The 20,000-nt window shown below is 50.4% G+C and overlaps 2 protein-coding genes across 3 annotated transcripts in view; both read right to left on the bottom strand.

Annotated features, from left to right (window-relative positions):
- The window catches only part of hectd1 (HECT domain containing 1), a 42,008-nt gene extending 24,824 nt beyond the window's left edge, over positions 1–17,184 (bottom strand). The window contains 16 exon segments of the mRNA XM_060051297.1: positions 130–341; positions 820–1,083; positions 2,286–2,508; positions 3,034–3,204; positions 4,028–4,169; positions 5,275–5,449; positions 6,533–6,647; positions 7,503–7,601; positions 7,738–7,814; positions 8,869–9,139; positions 9,395–9,676; positions 11,299–11,526; positions 12,600–12,831; positions 13,356–13,503; positions 13,651–13,813; positions 16,971–17,184. Of these exon segments, the coding sequence (XP_059907280.1) occupies positions 130–341; positions 820–1,083; positions 2,286–2,508; positions 3,034–3,204; positions 4,028–4,169; positions 5,275–5,449; positions 6,533–6,647; positions 7,503–7,601; positions 7,738–7,814; positions 8,869–9,139; positions 9,395–9,676; positions 11,299–11,526; positions 12,600–12,831; positions 13,356–13,495 (2,631 nt within the window). The 5' untranslated portion in view covers positions 13,496–13,503; positions 13,651–13,813; positions 16,971–17,184.
- Positions 17,185–17,391: 207 nt separating this feature from the next.
- Positions 17,392–20,000, bottom strand: part of heatr5a (HEAT repeat containing 5a) — a 29,105-nt gene continuing 26,496 nt past the window's right edge. For both annotated transcript variants that reach the window (XM_060051301.1, XM_060051302.1), the window contains exons 41-42: positions 19,759–19,912; positions 17,392–19,152 (exon numbers count right to left, since the gene is read on the bottom strand). In XM_060051301.1, coding sequence (XP_059907284.1) covers positions 19,002–19,152; positions 19,759–19,912 — 305 coding nt within the window. In that variant the 3' untranslated portion in view covers positions 17,392–19,001. The remainder of the gene's footprint in view (positions 19,153–19,758; positions 19,913–20,000) is intronic.

The raw sequence follows: 20,000 nt of genomic DNA, 5'->3' as shown, positions 1-20,000 counted from the left end.
TGTGTGTGTGTGTGTGTGTGTGTGTGTGCGCGCGCCCACCTGTGTGTGTGTGTGCCCGTGTGTGTGCCCGTGTGTGTGCCCGTGTGTGTGTGTGTGTGTGTCCACCTGTGTGTGTGTGCGCGCGCCCACCTGTGTGTGTGTGTGCAGCTCCCAGGCCGACTCCAGCTGGGTGGCGATGTTCCTGAGCGTGACCACCACGCCCCGCGGCATGCTCTCCACCGCCTTGAAGTGGTCGTCGTACAGCTCACGGGCCGCGCAGCGCACCTTCTGCTTGGTCTTCTCCAGCTTGGAGCGCAGCTTCCTGCCGCGCTTCCCGCTCCAGCCCGTCACGAACTCTGAGCCTGACGCACACAAAGTTAGACACACATATTTAGACACATACATACATTACACACACACACAAAGTCATACACATGCACACACACACACAGTTAAACACACACACACACACACACAAACGCACGCCGAGTTATGCACATACACACAAACAGTACTACACACACACGCAGTTATACACACAGTCACACACACACAGTCACACACACACAGTCACACACACACACACACACACACACACACACACACACACACACACACACACACACACACACACACACACACACACACACACACACACACACACACACACACACACACACACACACACACACACAGCCAGCCAGCCAGCCAGCCAGCCAGTAGAACAAGATTGCCAGTCGAAGCAGCCAGCCAGTAGAACCAGACAGCCAGTAGCAGCAGCCAGCCAGTAGAACCAGACTGCCAGTAGAAGCAGCCAGCCAGTAGCAGCAGCCGTCTCACCCAGGGAGGTCTCGGCGGTGAAGGAGTGCTTGGTGCCTCGGTTGGACTCGAAGATGAAGCCGGGCAGGTCCTCCCTGAGGATGGTTGCCTGCTGGCCGTCTGAGTTGTGGATGGCCATCTCGCCGTCCTTCAGACACGTCAGGGACCAGTTGCCCACCGTCAGCTTGCTGGGGGCCACGCAGGACAGGATGGGCTGGCTGGAGGTGGAGGGCTTCACCTGGCTGCGGGCCCTCTGCAGCTTCTCCAGGAACTCACTGCGGGACTCTGCAGAGAGACAGAGAGACCGGCAGACACAGAGAGACACAGTCAGACACAGAGAGAGACAGTCAGACCCACAGAGAGACAGTCAGACACACAGAGAGACAGTCAGATACAGAGACACAGTCAGACACACAGAGAGACAGTCAGACACACAGAGAGACAGTCAGACACAGTCTGACCCACAGAGAGACAGTCAGACCCACAGAGACACAGTCAGATACAGAGACACAGTCAGACACAGAGAGACAATCAGACCCACAGAGAGACAGTCAGACCCACAAGAGAGACAGTCAGACACACAGAGAGACATGTCAGACACACAGAGAGACAGTCAGACACAGAGAGACAGTCAGACCCACAGAGAGACAGTCAGACCCACAGAGAGACAGTCAGACCCACAGAGAGACAGTCAGACCCAGAGGGACAGAGAGACAGTCAGACCCACAGAGAGACAGTCAGACACAGAGACACAGTCAGACACAGAGAGACAGTCAGACCCACAGCGAGACAGTCAGACACAGAGACACAGTCAGACACAGAGAGACAGTCAGACACAGTCAGACAGTCAGACCCACAGAGAGACAGGCAGACACAGAGACACAGTCAGACACAGAGACAGGCAGACACAGAGACAGTCAGAAACACAGAGACGGTCAGACCCACAGAGACGGTCAGACCCACAGAGACGGTCAGACCCACAGAGACAGTCAGACACAGAGAGACAGTCAGACACAGAGAGACAGTCAGACACAGAGAGACAGTCAGACACAGAGAGACAGTCAGACCCACAGAGAGACAGTCAGACACAGAGACACAGTCAGACACGGACCCAAAGAGACACAGTCAGACCCACAGAGACAGTCAGACACAGAGAGACAGTCAGACCCACAGAGAGACAGTCAGACCCACAGAGAGACAGTCAGACAGATACAGTGACAGTCAGTCACAGAGAGACAGTCAGACACAGACAGACACAGAGACAGTCAGACCCACAGAGAAACAGTCAGACCCACAGAGAGACAGTCAGACCCACAGAGAGACATTCAGACCCACAGAGAGACAGTCAGACCCACAGAGAGACAGTCAGACCCACAGAGCGACAGTCAGACCCACAGAGAGACAGTCAGACCCACAGAGAGACAGTCAGACCCACAGATACAGTGAGAGACACAGAGAGACCGTTCCATATGTGTGTGTGTCTGTACCAGAGCTGTCCGAGCCGCCCTCAGGGCTGCCACTGGAGTACATGGTGGCCAGCTTGCCGTCCAGGATGAAGCGGAACCAGCCGTTGGACCCGTTGGACAGCTCCAGCGCCGCGGCGTCTGACCAGATGTAGAGGCAGTCCCGCCCCCGGATGATGGACCAGTCCCTCCAGTGGTACGGCTTCCCCTGGACGATCTCCCTGGCCTCCTCCTGCACCTCCTCCTCCTGGTGGGGGAGACATGAGCCTGATGTCATCACAAGGCTCCTCCTCCTCCTCCTTCTCCTGCTCCACCACTAGCTCCTCCTCCTGCTCCTCCACTAGCTCCTCCTCCTGCTCCTCCACTAGCTCCTCCTCCTGCTCCTCCACTAGCTCCTCCTCCCCCTGCTCCACCACTAGCTCCTCCCCCTGCTCCTCCACTAGCTCCTCCTCCTGCTCCTCCACTAGCTCCTCCTCCTGCTCCACCACTAGCTCCTCCCCCTGCTCCACCACTAGCTCCTCCTCTCCTCCTGCTCCTCCACTAGCTCCTCCTTCTGCTCCACCACTAGCTCCTCCTCCTGCACTAGCTCCTCCCCCTTCTCCTCCACTAGCTCCTCCTCCTGCTCCACCACTAGCTCCTCCTCCTGCACTACCTCCTCCTCCTGCTCCACCACTAGCTCCTCCTCCTGCACTAGCTCCTCCCCATGCTCCTCTACTCCGTGTCTTCTCCGCGTCTACTCCATGTGCACGGCTCGCGGACCCCCTTTTTGTACCTTCTCGGGTTTGGCCTCGTCCTCCGTCTCGTCGTCCGAGGACGGCCCGGCCAGCGTGGACACCTTGTTGATGACCCCCAGCCGGGCCAGCTGGTCCAGGAACACGTCGCCCCCCTTATCCACCAGGTCCCGGATGATCTGGAGCGCCAGCAGATGGCCGTCGTCGTCCTCCTGTAGGGGGGGGGGGGCATCAGCATAGTAGTATCAACAACAGCCGTAGTATTATAGTATCATCATAGCAGTATCAACAACAGCCGTAGTATTATAGTATCATCATAGTAGTATCAACAACAGCCGTAGTATTATAGTATCATCATAGTAGTATCAACAACAGCCGTAGTTTTATAGTATCATCATAGTAGTATCAACAACAGGTGTCGTATTATATTAGTAACATATTAGTATCAGCATCATAGTAGTATCAACAACAGCTGTAGTATTATATTTGTAACGTATTATAGTATCAGCATCATAGTAGTATCAAGTAGAGGTGTAGTATTATATTAGTAACGTATAATGTTAGGATAGTATCATCATAGTAGTATTAAGTACAGGTGTGTGTAGTATTATATTAGTAACGTATTATAGTAACATAGTAGTATCAAGTAGAGGTGTATAGTATTACATTAAGGTAGTATCATTATAGTATCAAATACAGGTGTAGTGTTATATTAGTAACGCATTGGGTTAGGAGTATCATCATAGTAGTATCATGAACAAGTGTATAGTTTTATATTATTAACGCATGATGTTAGGATAGTATCATCACAGTAGTATCATGCACAGGTCCATAGTATTATGTTAGGATAGTATCATCAGAGTCGTATTAAGTACAGGTGTATAGTACTATGTTAGCATAGTATAAGGTAAGCATAGTATCATCATAGTCCAGGATTATGGTGTTTGGTAAATGTAGTGCAGTGTGTAGTACAGTGTGTGGCAGTGTGTAGTACAGTGTGTAGCAGTGTGTAGTACAGTGTGTAGCAGTGTGTACCTCCTGGTCCAGAACAGTAGCAGTGATCTCCACTAACACGGTGGGCAGGTTGTGGATGTACAGCGTGCGGACGCCGTCCTCCTTCAGGAGCAGCTCACTGCTGTAGTGAACCATCTTCCTGATCAGGGCCAGACTCGCCTTCCTGCGCCCACACAACGTACTCACAGTATTATACACACATACAGTACACACTATCAACGTACACACAGTATTATACACACATACAGTACACACACACTATCAACATACACACAGTATTATACACACATGCAGTACACACACACTATCAACGTACACACAGTATTATACACACATACAGTACACACACACACTATCAACGTACACACAGTATTATACACACATACAGTACACACACACTATCAACGTACACACAGTATTATACACACATACAGTACACACACACTATCAACATACACACAGTATTATACACACATACAGTACACACACTATCAACGTACTCACAGTATTATACACACATACAGTACACACACACTATCAACATACACACAGTATTATACACACATACAGTACACACACACTATCAACATACACACAGTATTATACACACATACAGTACACACACACTATCAACATACACACAGTATTATACACACATACAGTACACACACACACTATCAACGTACTCACAGTATTATACACACATACAGTACACACACACTATCAACATACACACAGTATTATACACACATACAGTACACACACACACTATCAACATACACACAGTATTATACACACATACAGTACACACACACACACACTATCAACATAGCAGACTGTTCCATATACAGCTACACACATCAATCCATATGTACCAGTACAGCAACACACACACACACACACACACACACATGCATACAAGTAAAGCAACACACACACACACACACACACACAAACACAGGTAAATCAACACACACAAGTAAAGCAACACACACATACACACACGCACATACAGCAACACAAACACACACATGCATACAAATAAAACACACACACACACACACACAAACACAGGTAAAGCAACACACACATACAAACACACACATACAGCAACACACACACACACGCATACAAATAAAGCAACACACACACACACACACACACACACAAACACAGGTAAAGCAACACACACACACAAGTAAAGCAGCCTACACACACACACACATACAAGTAAAGCAACGCACACACACACACACACACACACACACCGTATGGAGGGCAGCATGGTCTGCTGGAAGGTGGTGGCGAACACGGGCAGCAGCCTCTTGAGGTAGAGAGGAGCCATCTCGGGGTCCCCCCTGGGCTCCACGCTCTCCTCCTCCTCCTTGTTCTGCTCCCGCTTCTTCTTCTCCTCGCTCTTGTTCACCGGACACATCCAGTCGCCTGTGGGAGTACTCATTAATACTGCAGTACTGGAGGAATACTCATTAATACTAGTACACAGCCAGTCCCCTGTGGGAGTACTCATTAATACTGCAGTACTGTAGGAATACTCATTAATACTAGGACACATCCAGTCCCCTGTGGGAGTACTCATTAATACTACAGTACTGGAGGAATACTCATTAATACTAGTACACAGCCAGTCCCCTGTGGGAGTACTCATTAATACTGCAGTACTGGAGGAATACTCATTAATACTGCAGTACTGTAGGAATACTCATTAATACTAGTACACATCCAGTCCCCTGTGGGAGTACTCATTAATACTGCAGTACTCTAGGAATACTCATTAATACTAGTACACATCCAGTCCCCTGTGGGAGTACTCATTAATACTGCAGTACTGGAGGAATACTCATTAATACTGCAGTACTGTAGGAATACTCATTAATACTAGTACACATCCAGTCCCCTGTGGGAGTACTCATTAATACTGCAGTACTCTAGGAATACTCATTAATACTAGTACACATCCAGTCCCCTGTGGGAGTACTCATTAATACTGCAGTACTGGAGGAATACTCATTAATACTGCAGTACTGTAGGAATACTCATTAATACTAGTACACATCCAGTCCCCTGTGGGAGTACTCATTAATACTGCAGTACTCTAGGAATACTCATTAATACTAGTACACATCCAGTCCCCTGTGGGAGTACTCATTAATACTGCAGTACTGGAGGAATACTCATTAATACTGCAGTACTGTAGGAATACTCATTAATACTAGTACACATCCAGTCCCCTGTGGGAGTACTCATTAATACTGCAGTACTCTAGGAATACTCATTAATACTAGTACACATCCAGTCCCCTGTGGGAGTACTCATTAATACTGCAGTACTGGAGGAATACTCATTAATACTGCAGTACTGTAGGAATACTCATTAATACTAGTACACATCCAGTCCCCTGTGGGAGTACTCATTAATAGTACAGTACTGTAGGAATACTCATTAATACTAGCACAAACTTAATATAGTATAACAAGAGATATCTAATATACTGTCTAATCCACTAACCGGGGGACTGCAGGATGGCCACCACCTCACTGTGTCCTCTCTCTCTGGCCTTGTCTAGCGGAGTCTTCCCGTCTTCATCCCTCAGGTCCGGGTTAGCACCGTGGCGAAGCAGAGTCTGTAATACATAATACACAGTGGCTTAGCCCTGTAGCGTAGCATGTTCTACATAGCATACAGAATACACAGTGGCTTAGCCCTGTAGCGTAGCATGTTCTACATAGCATACATAACACACAGTGGCTTAGCCCTGTAGCGTAGCATGTTCTACATAGCATACAGAACACACAGTGGCTTAGCCCTGTAGCGTAGCATGTTCTACATAGCATACAGAACACACAGTGGCTTAGCCCTGTAGCGTAGCATGTTCTACATAGCATACAGAACACACAGTGGCTTAGCCCTGTAGCGTAGCATGTTCTACATAGCATACAGAATACACAGTGGCTTAGCCCTGTAGCGTAGCATGTTCTACATAGCATACATGATACACAGTGGCTTAGCCCTGTAGCGTAGCATGTTCTACATAGCATACATAATACACAGTGGCTTAGCCCTGTAGCGTAGCATGTTCTACATAGCATACAGAATACACAGTGGCTTAGCCCTGTAGCGTAGCATGTTCTACATAGCATACAGAATACACAGTGGCTTAGCCCTGTAGCGTAGCATGTTCTACATAGCATACAGAATACACAGTGGCTTAGCCCTGTAGCGTAGCATGTTCTACATAGCATACAGAATACACAGTGGCTTCGCCCTGTAGCGTAGCATGTTCTACATAGCATACAGAATACACAGTGGCTTAGCCCTGTAGCGTAGCATGTTCTACATAGCATACAGAATACACAGTGGCTTAGCCCTGTAGCGTAGCAGGGTCTATAATACCTAATACACACTGTATGAAACAAGCCATTGAACACCAGACAGACAGACAGACAGACAGACAGACAGACAGACAGACAGACAGTACCTTGGCGACTTGGGGGCGTCCGAAGCAAGCAGCATAGTGAAGTGAGGAGGACCTTTGACCCCTGTTGACGTCTGCTCCTCGCTCACACAGGAACTCAACCTGACAGACATATCATCATCATCATCATGATATACACCCACCCAACACCCATAGTATACTACTGTCTACCGATACTACTGAAGTGTGCGGTGTGAAGTGTTAAGTGTGCGATGTGAAGTCGTGTGCAGTGTGTTACCATCTCTTGTGTTCCAAACGCTGAAGCCCAGTTCAGCAGAGTTTGTCCAACGTCGTCCATGAAGTTCACCTCAAACGCTGCAACAGAGACACTCACAATCAACACTGCAAACAATGTTGCACCATAACATACTACAGCCCCATGTTAACTATCAACGCTGCACACAATGTTACACCATAAAATACCACAAACCTATGTTATCAGTTCTACCTCCTATATCTGAGCCCACCTCCTATATCCGAGCCTACCTCCTATATCTAGTCCTACCTCCAATATCTGAGCCTCCCTCCTATATCTGAGCCTCCCTCCTATATCTGAGCCTCCCTCCTATATCTGAGCCTACCTCCTATATATGAGCCTACCTCCTATATATGAGCCTGCCTCCTATATATGAGCCTGCCTCCTATATCTCAGCCTGCCCTCTATATCTGGGCCTGCCTCCTATATCTGAGCCTACCTTCTATATCTAGGAAGTCCTTCCTCCTATATCTAGAAAGTCCTTCCTCCTATATCTCAGCCTGCCTCCTATATCTCAGCCTGCCTCCTATATCTCAGCCTGCCTCCTATATCTCAGCCTCCCTCCTATATCTCAGCCTCCCTCCTATATCTGAGCCTCCCTCCTATATCTGAGCCTCCCTCCTATATCTGAGCCTACCTCCTGTATCCGGGCCTACCTCCTGTATCCGGGCCTACCTCCTGTATCCTGGGCCTACCTCCTGTATCCTAGCCTACCTCCTGTATCCTAGCCTACCTCCTGTATCCTAGCCTACCTCCTGTATCCTAGCCTACCCCCTGTATCCTAGCCTACCCCCTGTATCCTAGCCTACCTCCTGTATCCTAGCCTACCTCCTGTATCCTAGCCTTCCTCCTGTATCCTGGCCTACCTCCTGTATCCTAGCCTACCCCCTGTATCCTAGCCTACCTCCTGTATCCTGGCCTACCTCCTGTATCCGAGCCTACCTCCTGTGTCCTAGCCTACCTCCTGTGTCCTAGCCTACCTCCTGTGTCCTAGCCTACCTCCTGTATCCTAGCCTACCCCCTGTATCCTGGCCTACCTCCTGTATCCTGGCCTACCTCCTGTATCCGAGCCTACCTCCTGTGTCCTAGCCTACCTCCTGTGTCCTAGCCTACCTCCGGTGTCGATGGCGTCTATCAGGGCGTCCGTGTCCTTGCTGCGGATGCAGTCTATGAGCTGGCGGTGGGAGCGCTCTCCGGAGCTGTCCAGGCGCCGCAGCCCGGGGATGCGGCCCGTGGAGCCGGCCGTGGACTTGGGCAGCGCCTTGCGGCCCTCGAACAGCAGCACCAGCAGCAGGTCCACCAGCCGCATGGTGTCCAGCACGCACCGCTCGTCCCCCCCCAGGGCCGCCTGCATGGAGTCGGGCAGCGCCGACCGCAGCAGGTCCTGGAACAGAGAGGGCATGGTGAGGACCCTGGAGCTCCTCCTATAGACCTGGACCTCCTCCTATAGACCTGGACCTCCTCCTATAGACCTGGACCTCCTCCTATAGACCTGGACCCCCTCCTATAGACCTGGACCTCCTCCTATAGACCTGGACCTCCTCCTATAGACCTGGACCTCCTCCTATAGACCTGGACCTCCTCCTATAGAGGTCCTGGACCCCCTCCCCCTCCCCCTCCCAGTGCGGGGGTCTCTTACGTGGGTGACGAGCGGGCTGCCGCGGCACAGCGTGGACAGCAGGCTGACGATGGTGGACACCTGGTTGCTGAGCTTGGCGTCTGGGCCGGGGGGGGCCCCGCCCGTGGAGGTGCGGCCTGGCTTACAGGAGGAGGCGGGGCCAGTGGCCACGCCCCCCGCGGCGGCCATGCGGGACAGCAGCTCCTCCGTCAGCCCGTGCTTGGCCAAGGGGGCGGGGTCTACTCCGCGGCGGGTGAAGCGGTCGGCCAATGAGGCGAAGCAGCGGAGGGCGCCATCCGACACCTAGAGGGGGGGGGGGGGGGGGGGGGTGCAGTGTTATGATTGGCTGATCGGACCCCGGGAGGTGGAGTGCAGTGTTGTGATTGGCTGATCGGACACCTGGAGGGGTGCAGTGTTGTGATTGGCTGATCGGACACCTGGACTGGTGCAGTGTTATGATTGGCTGATCTGACCCCGGGAGGGGTGCAGTGTTGTGATTGGCTGATCGGACACCTGGAGGGGTGCAGTGTTGTGATTGGCTGGTCGGACCCCGGGAGGGGGAGTGCAGTGTTGTGATTGGCTGATCGGACAGGTTATAACAAAACGCCTCTACGCATCCAACCCTAGCCTGGTCCTACCTGACTCTCGTACTTCATTTCATTTGCACAGAGAGTCTGGCCTCTCTCCGTTGACAAACGTTAACTCATTTGAAGGCGGGTGTCTGTTGGAGTTTAAAACGATTGGATCTGCCCGGTGCCACTCTGGATCTGCCACAATCAATCTCTAACGTTTGACTACAACTCAAACTAGCGCACAACCTCAACGTCGTTGCTCTCAGCCACTCTCTCGCTGATTCGCTGATTGGACCGGCAAAATTTGGCCGGAGAAAACCTGCGAATGTACCGCAAACCCAGACGCAGTACTGAAGGGAAATGAAAATTGAGCGGTTTGCATGCAGGCGGGCGGAGCCAGGCTATACAACCCCTATGAGGTGTCATCAACAAGGGCCCGGCTAAAACATCTAACCCCACGTGACGCGTCTAACCCCATGTTCCACTTCTAAAACCAGCAACCTCTGAAACCTGTAACATTTAACCCCACGTGACAGGTCTCTAAAACCTGCAACATCTAACCCCAAGTAGCACGTCTCTAAAACCTGTAACATCTAACCCCACGTGACACGTCTCTAAAACCTGTAACATCTAACCCCACGTGACACGTCTCTAAAACCTGTAACATCTAACCCCATGTGACACGTCTCTAAAACCTGTAACATCTAACCCCAAGTGGCACGTCTCTAAAACCTGTAACATCTAACCCCAAGTGGCACGTCTCTAAAACCTGTAACATCTAACCCCAAGTGGCACGTCTCTAAAACCTGTAACATCTAACCCCAAGTGGCACGTCTCTAAAACCTGTAACATCTAACCCCACGTGACAGGTCTCTAAAACCTGTAACATCTAACCCCACGTGACAGGTCTCTAAAACCTGCAACATCTAACCCCAAGTAGCACGTCTCTAAAACCTGTAACATCTAACCCCACGTGACACGTCTCTAAAACCTGTAACATCTAACCCCACGTGACACGTCTCTAAAACCTGTAACATCTAACCCCACGTGACACGTCTCTAAAACCTGTAACATCTAACCCCATGTGACACGTCTCTAAAACCTGTAACATCTAACCCCAAGTGGCACGTCTCTAAAACCTGTAACATCTAACCCCAAGTGGCACGTCTCTAAAACCTGTAACATCTAACCCCCCGTGACACGTCTCTAAAACCTGTAACATCTAACCCCACGTGACGCGTCTCTAAAACCTGTAACATCTAACCCCATGTGACACGTCTAACCCCATATGATACATCTTTAGTTACATGGGTGTCCCCCCCCCCAGGCTGTGCCCCCCCCAGGCCGTGGTACCTGGTGGTCCTGGTGCTTGAGGAGGCTGGACAGCGACTCCACGCACGTCTCCAGGGACGAGTCCTGGGGCTCCATCTTGCTGCAGAGGCGGGACACCACGGCCATGGCGGAGTGGAGCGTGTCCTTGTGGACGAGGTGGCCGCTGTCCCGGATGAAGGTCAGGACGCAGTTCAGCCCGCCGGCCTCGAACACCGCGCCCGACTCCCGGGTGCAGATCAGCTCCAGCACCTGGGGAAGCACCACGTGTTAGGGCGGACGGGTATCGGTGAGACGGGTCCACATGTTAGGAGGATGTGTATTGGTGAGACGGGTCCACATGTTAGGGGAGATGTGTATTGGTGAGACGGGTCCACATGTTATAGTAGATGTGTATTGGTGAGACGGGTCCACATGTTATAGTAGATGTGTATTGGTGAGACGGGTCCACATGTTATAGTAGATGTGTATCGGTGAGACGGGTCCACATGTTATAGTAGATGTGTATTGGTGAGACGGGTCCACATGTTATAGTAGATGTGTATCGTGAGACGGGTCCACATGTTATAGTAGATGTGTATCGGTGAGACGGGTCCACATGTTATAGTAGATGTGTATTGGTGAGACGGGTCCACATGTTATAGTAGATGTGTATTGGTGAGACGGGTCCACATGTTATAGTAGATGTGTATTGGTGAGACGGGTCCACATGTTATAGTAGATGTGTATTGGTGAGACGGGTCCACATGTTATAGTAGATGTGTATTGGTGAGACGGGTCCACATGTTATAGTAGATGTGTATTGGTGACACACAGGTCCACATGTTAGGGGAGACGTGTATTGATTAACGCTGATCTTCGAGGAGGCTAAAGACGTGTTCCCAGGTTGTTGGGTGCGTGAGAGCATTCTGAGCGTGTTCTAAGACATGTTGAGACATGTAGTGCGTTGTTAAGAAATGGGTTTCAGTAGAGCGACATTGGTTCTGTTAGGAGATCTCCCATGAGGAACCATGGACAGGTTGGGGGGGAGGGACTGGTGGTGGTGGAGGAGGTGGAGGTGGAGGTGGAGGAGGAGGAGGAGGAGGTTGTGGAGGAGGGGGAGGAGATGGTGGTGGAGGAGGAGGAGGAGGAGGAGGAGGTTGTGGAGGAGGGGGAGGAGATGGTGGTGGAGGAGGAGGAGGAGGAGGTTGTGGAGGAGGGGGAGGAGGTTGTGGAGGAGGTGGAGGAGGAGGAGGAGCAGGAGGAGGAGGAGGAGGAGGAGGAGGAGGAGGAGGAGGTTGTGGAGGTTGTGGTGGAGGTGGTGGAGGAGGAGGTGGAGGAGGTACCTTGACACATTGCTCTGCCAGGTCCCTGCTGGTGCGGTTGTTGAGCTCCACCACCAGCCGGTTGCAGAGGGCCTTGATGGCTCCGTCCACGCCCACGATGCGGCGGGTGCACTCGGCCGACACGTCCAGGTAGTAGGTGATGGCGCGCGCCGTCACCTCCAGCACGTTGTCCGGGGCGCTCTCGTCCAGGAAGATCTTACACAGCGCCGGCAGGAACGTGCGAGGGGGACACCTGGGAGGAGGCACCAGGTCACCATGGCAACGTCGACATGACGACCACATCGCCATGATGACACCAGCCCCATGACGAGACACTCACCGTGGCAACATCGACAACATGACCACATCGCCATGACGACCACATCACCATGACAACATCCTCACCATGACAACATTCTCAACATGACCACATCATCACCATGACCACATCATCACCATGACAACATCCTCACCATGACAACATCCTCAACATGACCACATCCTCACCATGACAACATCCTCAACATGACCAAATCACCGTGACAACATTCTCACCATGACGACGTCCTCTCCGTTATGACATCATCCTCATCATGACAACGCCATCACAACATCCTCACCAAGATGACATCATCGCCATGACAACATCCTCACCAAGACGACATCATCGCCATGACAACATCCTCACCAAGACGACAGCATCGCCACGACAACACCATCCCCATTTCCACAACAGCATTGTCGTCTCGGGGCTGAACGGAGTGCGATCCAACTTACGTCTCGAAGCAGCGGTCCACGTTGTCAGACATGAGCAGCAGCATGCAGAGCTGCTCCAGAGCGATGAGCTGCATGTCCCTCTCATCCCCCTGGCCCATCTGCAGCCACTCCAGCAGCGTGTCTGGGTCCACGTCAGCCATGATGGCTGCTGCCAACGCAACACAGCATGATATCACATACAGCACAACATGGTATCATACACAACACAACATAACATAACACAACATGATATCACATACAACACAACATAACATAACACAACATGGTTCTGCTAGGGGGTCACCTGACCACTCACCTGTTTCCCCGTTGGCTACCTGCTCCGGCTCAGCACCCAATCACTGCTCACGAGGCTGCTGCTGTTTGGGACTCATCCAACCCGCGGGATGAAGGGGAGGAGTCGCAGACAGGAAGAAGTCACAGTCTCCGGGGCTGCTGGGACATGTAGTCCGTCTGTCCTGCTATGGAGAAAGAGGAACAGAGGACAGAAGGACATCAGGAGGACAGACGGCACACTTGAGGGAAGCGTGCGGGAACCAGGCTGGTTCCACAGGCTGCTGAGGAGAACGTCAGGGCTCCGTGTTGACTCTGGCTTCTCTTCATACTCACATCTAGCAGGACCGTCGGCACTATGATAAAGTTCTATATAATATGAAACATCCACATTGAAATTGAGTTAGAACTTAACATCTTGTAGTTCTATAATTGAAGATAAGTATTATCAAGTGGTCATGTCATCTCAACCTATTTTCTGACTGACTTCAAAAACATTTATTTTAGAGGTTGCTATGTCATAATATTGTTATGCAAAATCTATTTCTTAACCACGAGTCATCCGATAAACTAAGTATCTGAGGCTAACATCTCAAACGAGAGGCTGACTGCGCTAAGCAGGCCAAGGCCTTGATATATCAGAGGCTAGAGCAAGCCAACCCAAATGTTAGCATGGAGGTTATAACTGGAGAGGAGTGTTGAACTTGGTCCAGTGAGAATAGGTTTCAGACTGCACCATAACAGACTGCCTCATCTGGACGCTCTGGGGGATCGCTCCCGGGTCGTTCCTCTGGCATCTCATGCAGGAGAAAGCTCAGCTCATGTCCCTGGTGGCTTTGTTCACACAGTGTACAACACACGGCAGCAGAATGGCCTTCTCCTTTAAGAATGCAACGCAGCAGGTCCAGCCGTGTCGCTTATTCCCCTTGTGGGTTCATATTATTCCCCTTTCTCAACGGCACAGAGTAACTCAATACCAGCCACAGGTCTAAACACCCACATGCGTGCACACACTCACACACGTTTGCATGCGTGCTTTAAAAGCATTCACAAACACACTGAATGCTGAACCTTTTTGATTTTGTATTGTTCCGACTTCATTAAAGACCTACGATGATGTATGGCTTTGAGGTCGGGCGAGACGAGATGCTGTGACAGTCTCTTTCTAAGGTGGAGGCATCAAGAGTCTCTCTAGGGTGGAGGTAAGGCCAGTCTCTCTCTAAGCTGGAGGCAACGAGAGTCTCTCTAGGTTGGAGGTAAGGCCAGTCTCTCTCTAAGGAGGAGGCAACGAGAGTCTCTCTCGGGTGGAGGTAAGGACAGTCTCTCTCTAAGGTGGAGACGACGAAAGTCTCTCTCGGGTGGAGGTAAGGACAGTCTCTCTCTAAGGTGGAGGCGACGAGAGTCTCTCTCGGGTGGAGGTAAGGACAGACTCTCTAAAGTGTAGGCAACGAGAGTCTCTCTCTGGTGGAGGTAAGCAGTCTCTCTCTAAGGTGGAGGCAACGAGTCTCTCGGGTGGAGGTAAGGACAGTCTCTCTCTAAGGTGGAGGCAACGAGAGTCTTTCCAGGGTGGAGGTAAGGACAGTCTCTCTAGGTTAGAGGAAAGGGAAAGTCTCTCTAGGCTTGAGGCAAGGAAACTCTCTCTCTCTCTCTCTCTATAGAGTGGATGTATGGACAGGCAGCCTAGGGTGGATGTAAGGACACCTCTCTAGAGTGGAGATAAGGACACTCTCTCTAGGGTGGAGGTGAGGACCATCTATCGCCTAGGCTGGAGAAGAGAACACTGTAGGGCGGAGGACACGTTCTTGCAATAAAACAACCTGCCATCATCCACGGTATACAAACAAACCCACTCCCTTTCCACACACACCGACATCTACTCCAAAACCAGGCTGTAACTCTAACGTGGCTCTATATAGAACTGAAAGTATTCCGCATCTAATAGTCCGTCAGTTCTATATGGAGCAAATCCCCACCAGAGGAGCCGACCGGGCCACCATCCAGAGTGTCGGTCTGATGGGGTCCACCGTGCAGACAGCCGGCTAAGTTGATTAGGGTTAACGTGAAGCCGCCCGGCCGGTCTGTCCCGTTCCGTGAGCGCTCGGCTATAAACAGATCCTCTTATCAACAGATTAATCACAAATTACCCCAGTGGACTTTCAAACCCCCCTCCCCTGGGACCGGACCACTTGCCCCCACCGGGACTAAATATCCTCGTACCAACCGGGTCGACACACATCGGTAGATATTCAAACTGTACACAAAGAGCAGCGACTCGAACCGTGTCCCCGGACCATTCGTGTCCCCAGGCCCGTGTTGAGACCCCTCATAACTACTAGAGCGAAGGCGCCGGTTGGGGGGGCCACATCATCCACTAGCCTGGCGACCAGTTTCCAGGCCCAAGGCTGTTAATCATGATCCCAGAGAATAACCCACCACACTGGCATTTACTTCTGTATATTTTTAGAAAGAACTATAGCAATAATTACGGTTAGCTGCTAACGTTAGCATCGGTGTGTTGACAAGCAGAGAGCCGTGACCGTGGGTATATGATCCACATCAGGATTAAGAAGGACTGAAGAGTTATGGGGTGACTCGGTGTTGTGAAGTCTTGTAGCCAAGGGAGCATCATCCCAGGGGGGGGGGGGGGGGGGCATGTAACTCACTATCCCAGGGTCTATGATACTCATTATCCCAGGGTCTATGATACTCATTATCCCAGGGTCCATCTTACCCAGTAGCCCCGGGTCTACAGGTTACCCACGAGCCCAGGCTCCATGTAATCAACTAGCCAAGGGTCCATATTACCCACTAGCCCAGGGTCCATGTAATCAACTACCCTGGGCCATGTTATCAACTAGCCCAGGGTACATGTAAGCAACTTGCCTAGGGTCTACGTAATCAACTAGCCCTGGGTACATCTTACCCGTTAGCCCAGGCTCCATGTAATGAACTAGCCCTGGCTCCATTTAATCAACTAGCCCAGGGTCTATGTAATCAACATGCCCAGGGTCTATGTAATCAACAGGCCCAGGATCCATGTTACCCACAAACCCAGGGTCCATGTAATCAACTAGCCCAGGCTCCATGTTATCCATTAGCCCTGATGCTAGCTGCCCCAGCAGACGGACGGGTTCATTATCAAACCACAGCGCCGGGCTCGAGCCTTATCTGGGTTCTAAACAGCGGAGCTCGCGTCCATCCGAAGGACTCGTAGCTCCGGCCCGAGCCGTGAAAACAACAACCACGGAGCTCGAGTTCCAAGAGACCCGGAGGCCGCAGCACATCGGTCGGCCACTCCACCTAAGAAACACCGGGAGGTCGGCTCACCGCAACATAAACACTTACCGTTTTCGTTCTGGAAACGACACGAACGAGTAAATTCCGGTTGAAAAAATGGCACTTATTTTCAAATCTATGGTTTTAGTTGGGGGTTATGGTGTTCCCATGTCGTGTTGTCGTGTCTAAAAGGTCAAAGTAGCCTGCGTCGCAGTAACAGAGTCGGGGTGAAATGGAGAGCTTCTCGGCTGGCTCCTGCATCACGAGGGTCCGCAGAGCCATGCGGCGGACGACAGGGGGCGCTGCCGCTGCACTAGATGAAATATATTAATAAACAAGGTACATTCTAGATGCAATAACATTCATAATGGAGAAACCACCTTACAAACCTCTTGCAGTACAGAATATTCCCCTTTTCCCTCACCCTAAAATCCCCTTTGACAATAAAATGCATCTGCTGATGTCATAATAAAATGAACCCGGCACATCATAGAGCAAAACCAAGGCTTTATTCATCAAATGACATAAAAAAAATACAACTTCCTTCCATAAGTCCATAATACAGCCCAGACAGCAGACTGCCGAAATAGTGTTGGGATTATACTTCATTGTATTACTTCACTGGCAGTGCTGTAGAATCCCTTATTTATCATTGGTCTCAGTCATATCAAACATGGTGTTTTACATATTTAACACGGGACTGTCATATTAAACATTGGGTTTTACATATTTAACATGGGTCTCCTTCATGTTGAACATTGGGCTTTACATACAGAACATGGGTCTCCATTATATCAGACATGGTGTTTTACATAATATAACATGGTTTTAGTCACACATGTTATAAATCCTTTGTTAAGGCATCTTTGATGCTACATTGTCACAGTCTTGATATGATTGCCTCACAATCAGGTACAGAACACTCTCAAATATCACTCAAGTGATATTTGTTTGAGGTTATCAGTTACTGCTGACAGTTGGAAGGCTAATATCATAGCATTGCTAGCAAGGTCATCAGCAAGAAGAGAAACAAGTATGCAGAAGGACATAAGAGGATTGGCTGCCTATCTCTTGGGACAAGACAGCAGATCCAATCAGATTAGAGATTGTGAATGGTTAGAAGTTATTTAGAACGGTCCGAGACGACTAACTCTCCATCCACCTAGTCTGATAAACATCTGCTTTGTCTGGGAGAGACAGATGTTTTCCCTGGTTAATGTTGTTTACTGTCGTAAAGTAGCTTTTACAGCACATTCTCCAATGATTCTAGTCTAAATTACCTTCATGACCGTGGCTTCCTCATAAAAAATGGTTACATGATTGCCAACAATCACACATTCAATATACGGTACCGATTGTGGATTCATAATGTACAATCACCTCATTATCAAATCTGTTGAATAATCCTTCTCCCTTACTATCTCCTCACTTTGCTTACTGAATGTGAGACACTCCTAGTCTGGCTTCCTAAGCATCGCTACTTTAGCATAGCAATGGTAGCATGGCTACGTTAGCGTGGCTGCGTTAGCGTGGCTTTGTTAGCATCGCTACATTTTTCACATTCTAGCCAACCTGAAGTCAAAAGAAACCAGGACTATTCTGAGTGAGAAATTATTGCAGAATAACTTTCAACCAGGACAACCAAATACATTTCACTTTTGGGGGTTTAGATTCCAAGTTACTGCATAGACAAATGTTAAAATACATTTTAAATTAACTGCTGAAGGATTGTAAAGGAGATACCCTCATTAAACCCACAGACACATTACACCTAGCATCATATTTCCCTGTGATGTCTAAAACTAAATATATAAATTATTAGTGTTTCTTGGTCCTTGGTCGTTTCTTGGACATGCATGTAGACTGCATGTCGCCAACAGATGAACATGTAGCTAACCTTTAAACCTGCAGATTGAGTATGAGAGCCGGAGGCGGTCCCCACAAGGCCTGAGGGTGATAGGACCTGAAGCTATGCGCCATACGCACAGTAAAAGGTTATTGCTAATACAGAGAGTCGTGTTAGCCACAACTCGAATAACTGGAACAGTCTAGAGTCTGAACCTCCAACCTACACATTCTGCACTTCTTGTCTGAGAGATCTTACAGGAAGTTGGTCTTGAGCGTAATACTGGGAGAGGTCTTGCTGGTCCTGTTAGCGGCAGCGCTAGCCTTAGCGTTGAGGCTCTCCTGGTTCCCCTGAATGGCCGCCTGCAGTCTGGCCTTCAGCTGAGGAGACGAAGACATCAGAGACCTGGGGACGACACACAACATGGCCGCCTTAGACAGGACACACAACATGGCCTGCTTAGACAGGACACACAACATGGCCGCCTTGGACAGGACACACAACATGGCCGCCTTGGACAGGACACACAACATGGCCGCCTTAGACAGGACACACAACATGGCCGCCTTGGACAGGACACACAACATGGCCGCCTTGGACAGGACACACAACATGGCCGCCTTAGACAGGACACACAACATGGCCGCCTTAGACAGGACACGCAACATGGCCGCCTTAGACAGGACACACAACATGGCCGCCTTGGACAGGACACACAACATGGCCGCCTTAGACAGGACACACAACATGGCCGCCTTAGACAGGACACACAACATGGCCGCCTTAGACAGGACACACAACATGGCCGCCTTAGACAGGCCATCTACATGGCCGTCTACATAGCCTCACTCTCTAACTTGTTCCACCTACTCTCCAGGGTTCTAGGAGGCTTCTTTAGGGCCTTCATCAGACGTTACCTGACGACAGACTGGGTCCCCAGACGTTACCTGAAGACAGACTGTGGCCCCAGACGTTACCTTGAGACAGGTGAACTGCGGCCCCGGCGGTTACCTGAAGACGGATGGAGACTGGGGCCCCAGGCGCATGAGGTCCTTCAGCGCCGACTCATGAAGCGCCCGCGATGCGGAAGGGGCGGAGCCGAGGGCGTTTTCATCCATCAGGAAGGAGATGAGAATGGGGAGGAAGACGGCCATGAGCTGGGGACCTGGAGACCACATCAGCACACAGAGCCAGATGTGAACGAGGGGAGCGATATAGGATGTGATGTAAAGTGCACCACTGGTCCAGGGTCT

Source organism: Gadus macrocephalus, chromosome 5 (assembly GCF_031168955.1).
Source record: "Gadus macrocephalus chromosome 5, ASM3116895v1".
NCBI classification, from domain to species: domain Eukaryota; kingdom Metazoa; phylum Chordata; class Actinopteri; order Gadiformes; family Gadidae; genus Gadus; species Gadus macrocephalus.
Note: the sequence above shows the minus strand (reverse complement) of the source record. Positions and strands in the feature narration are given on the sequence as shown.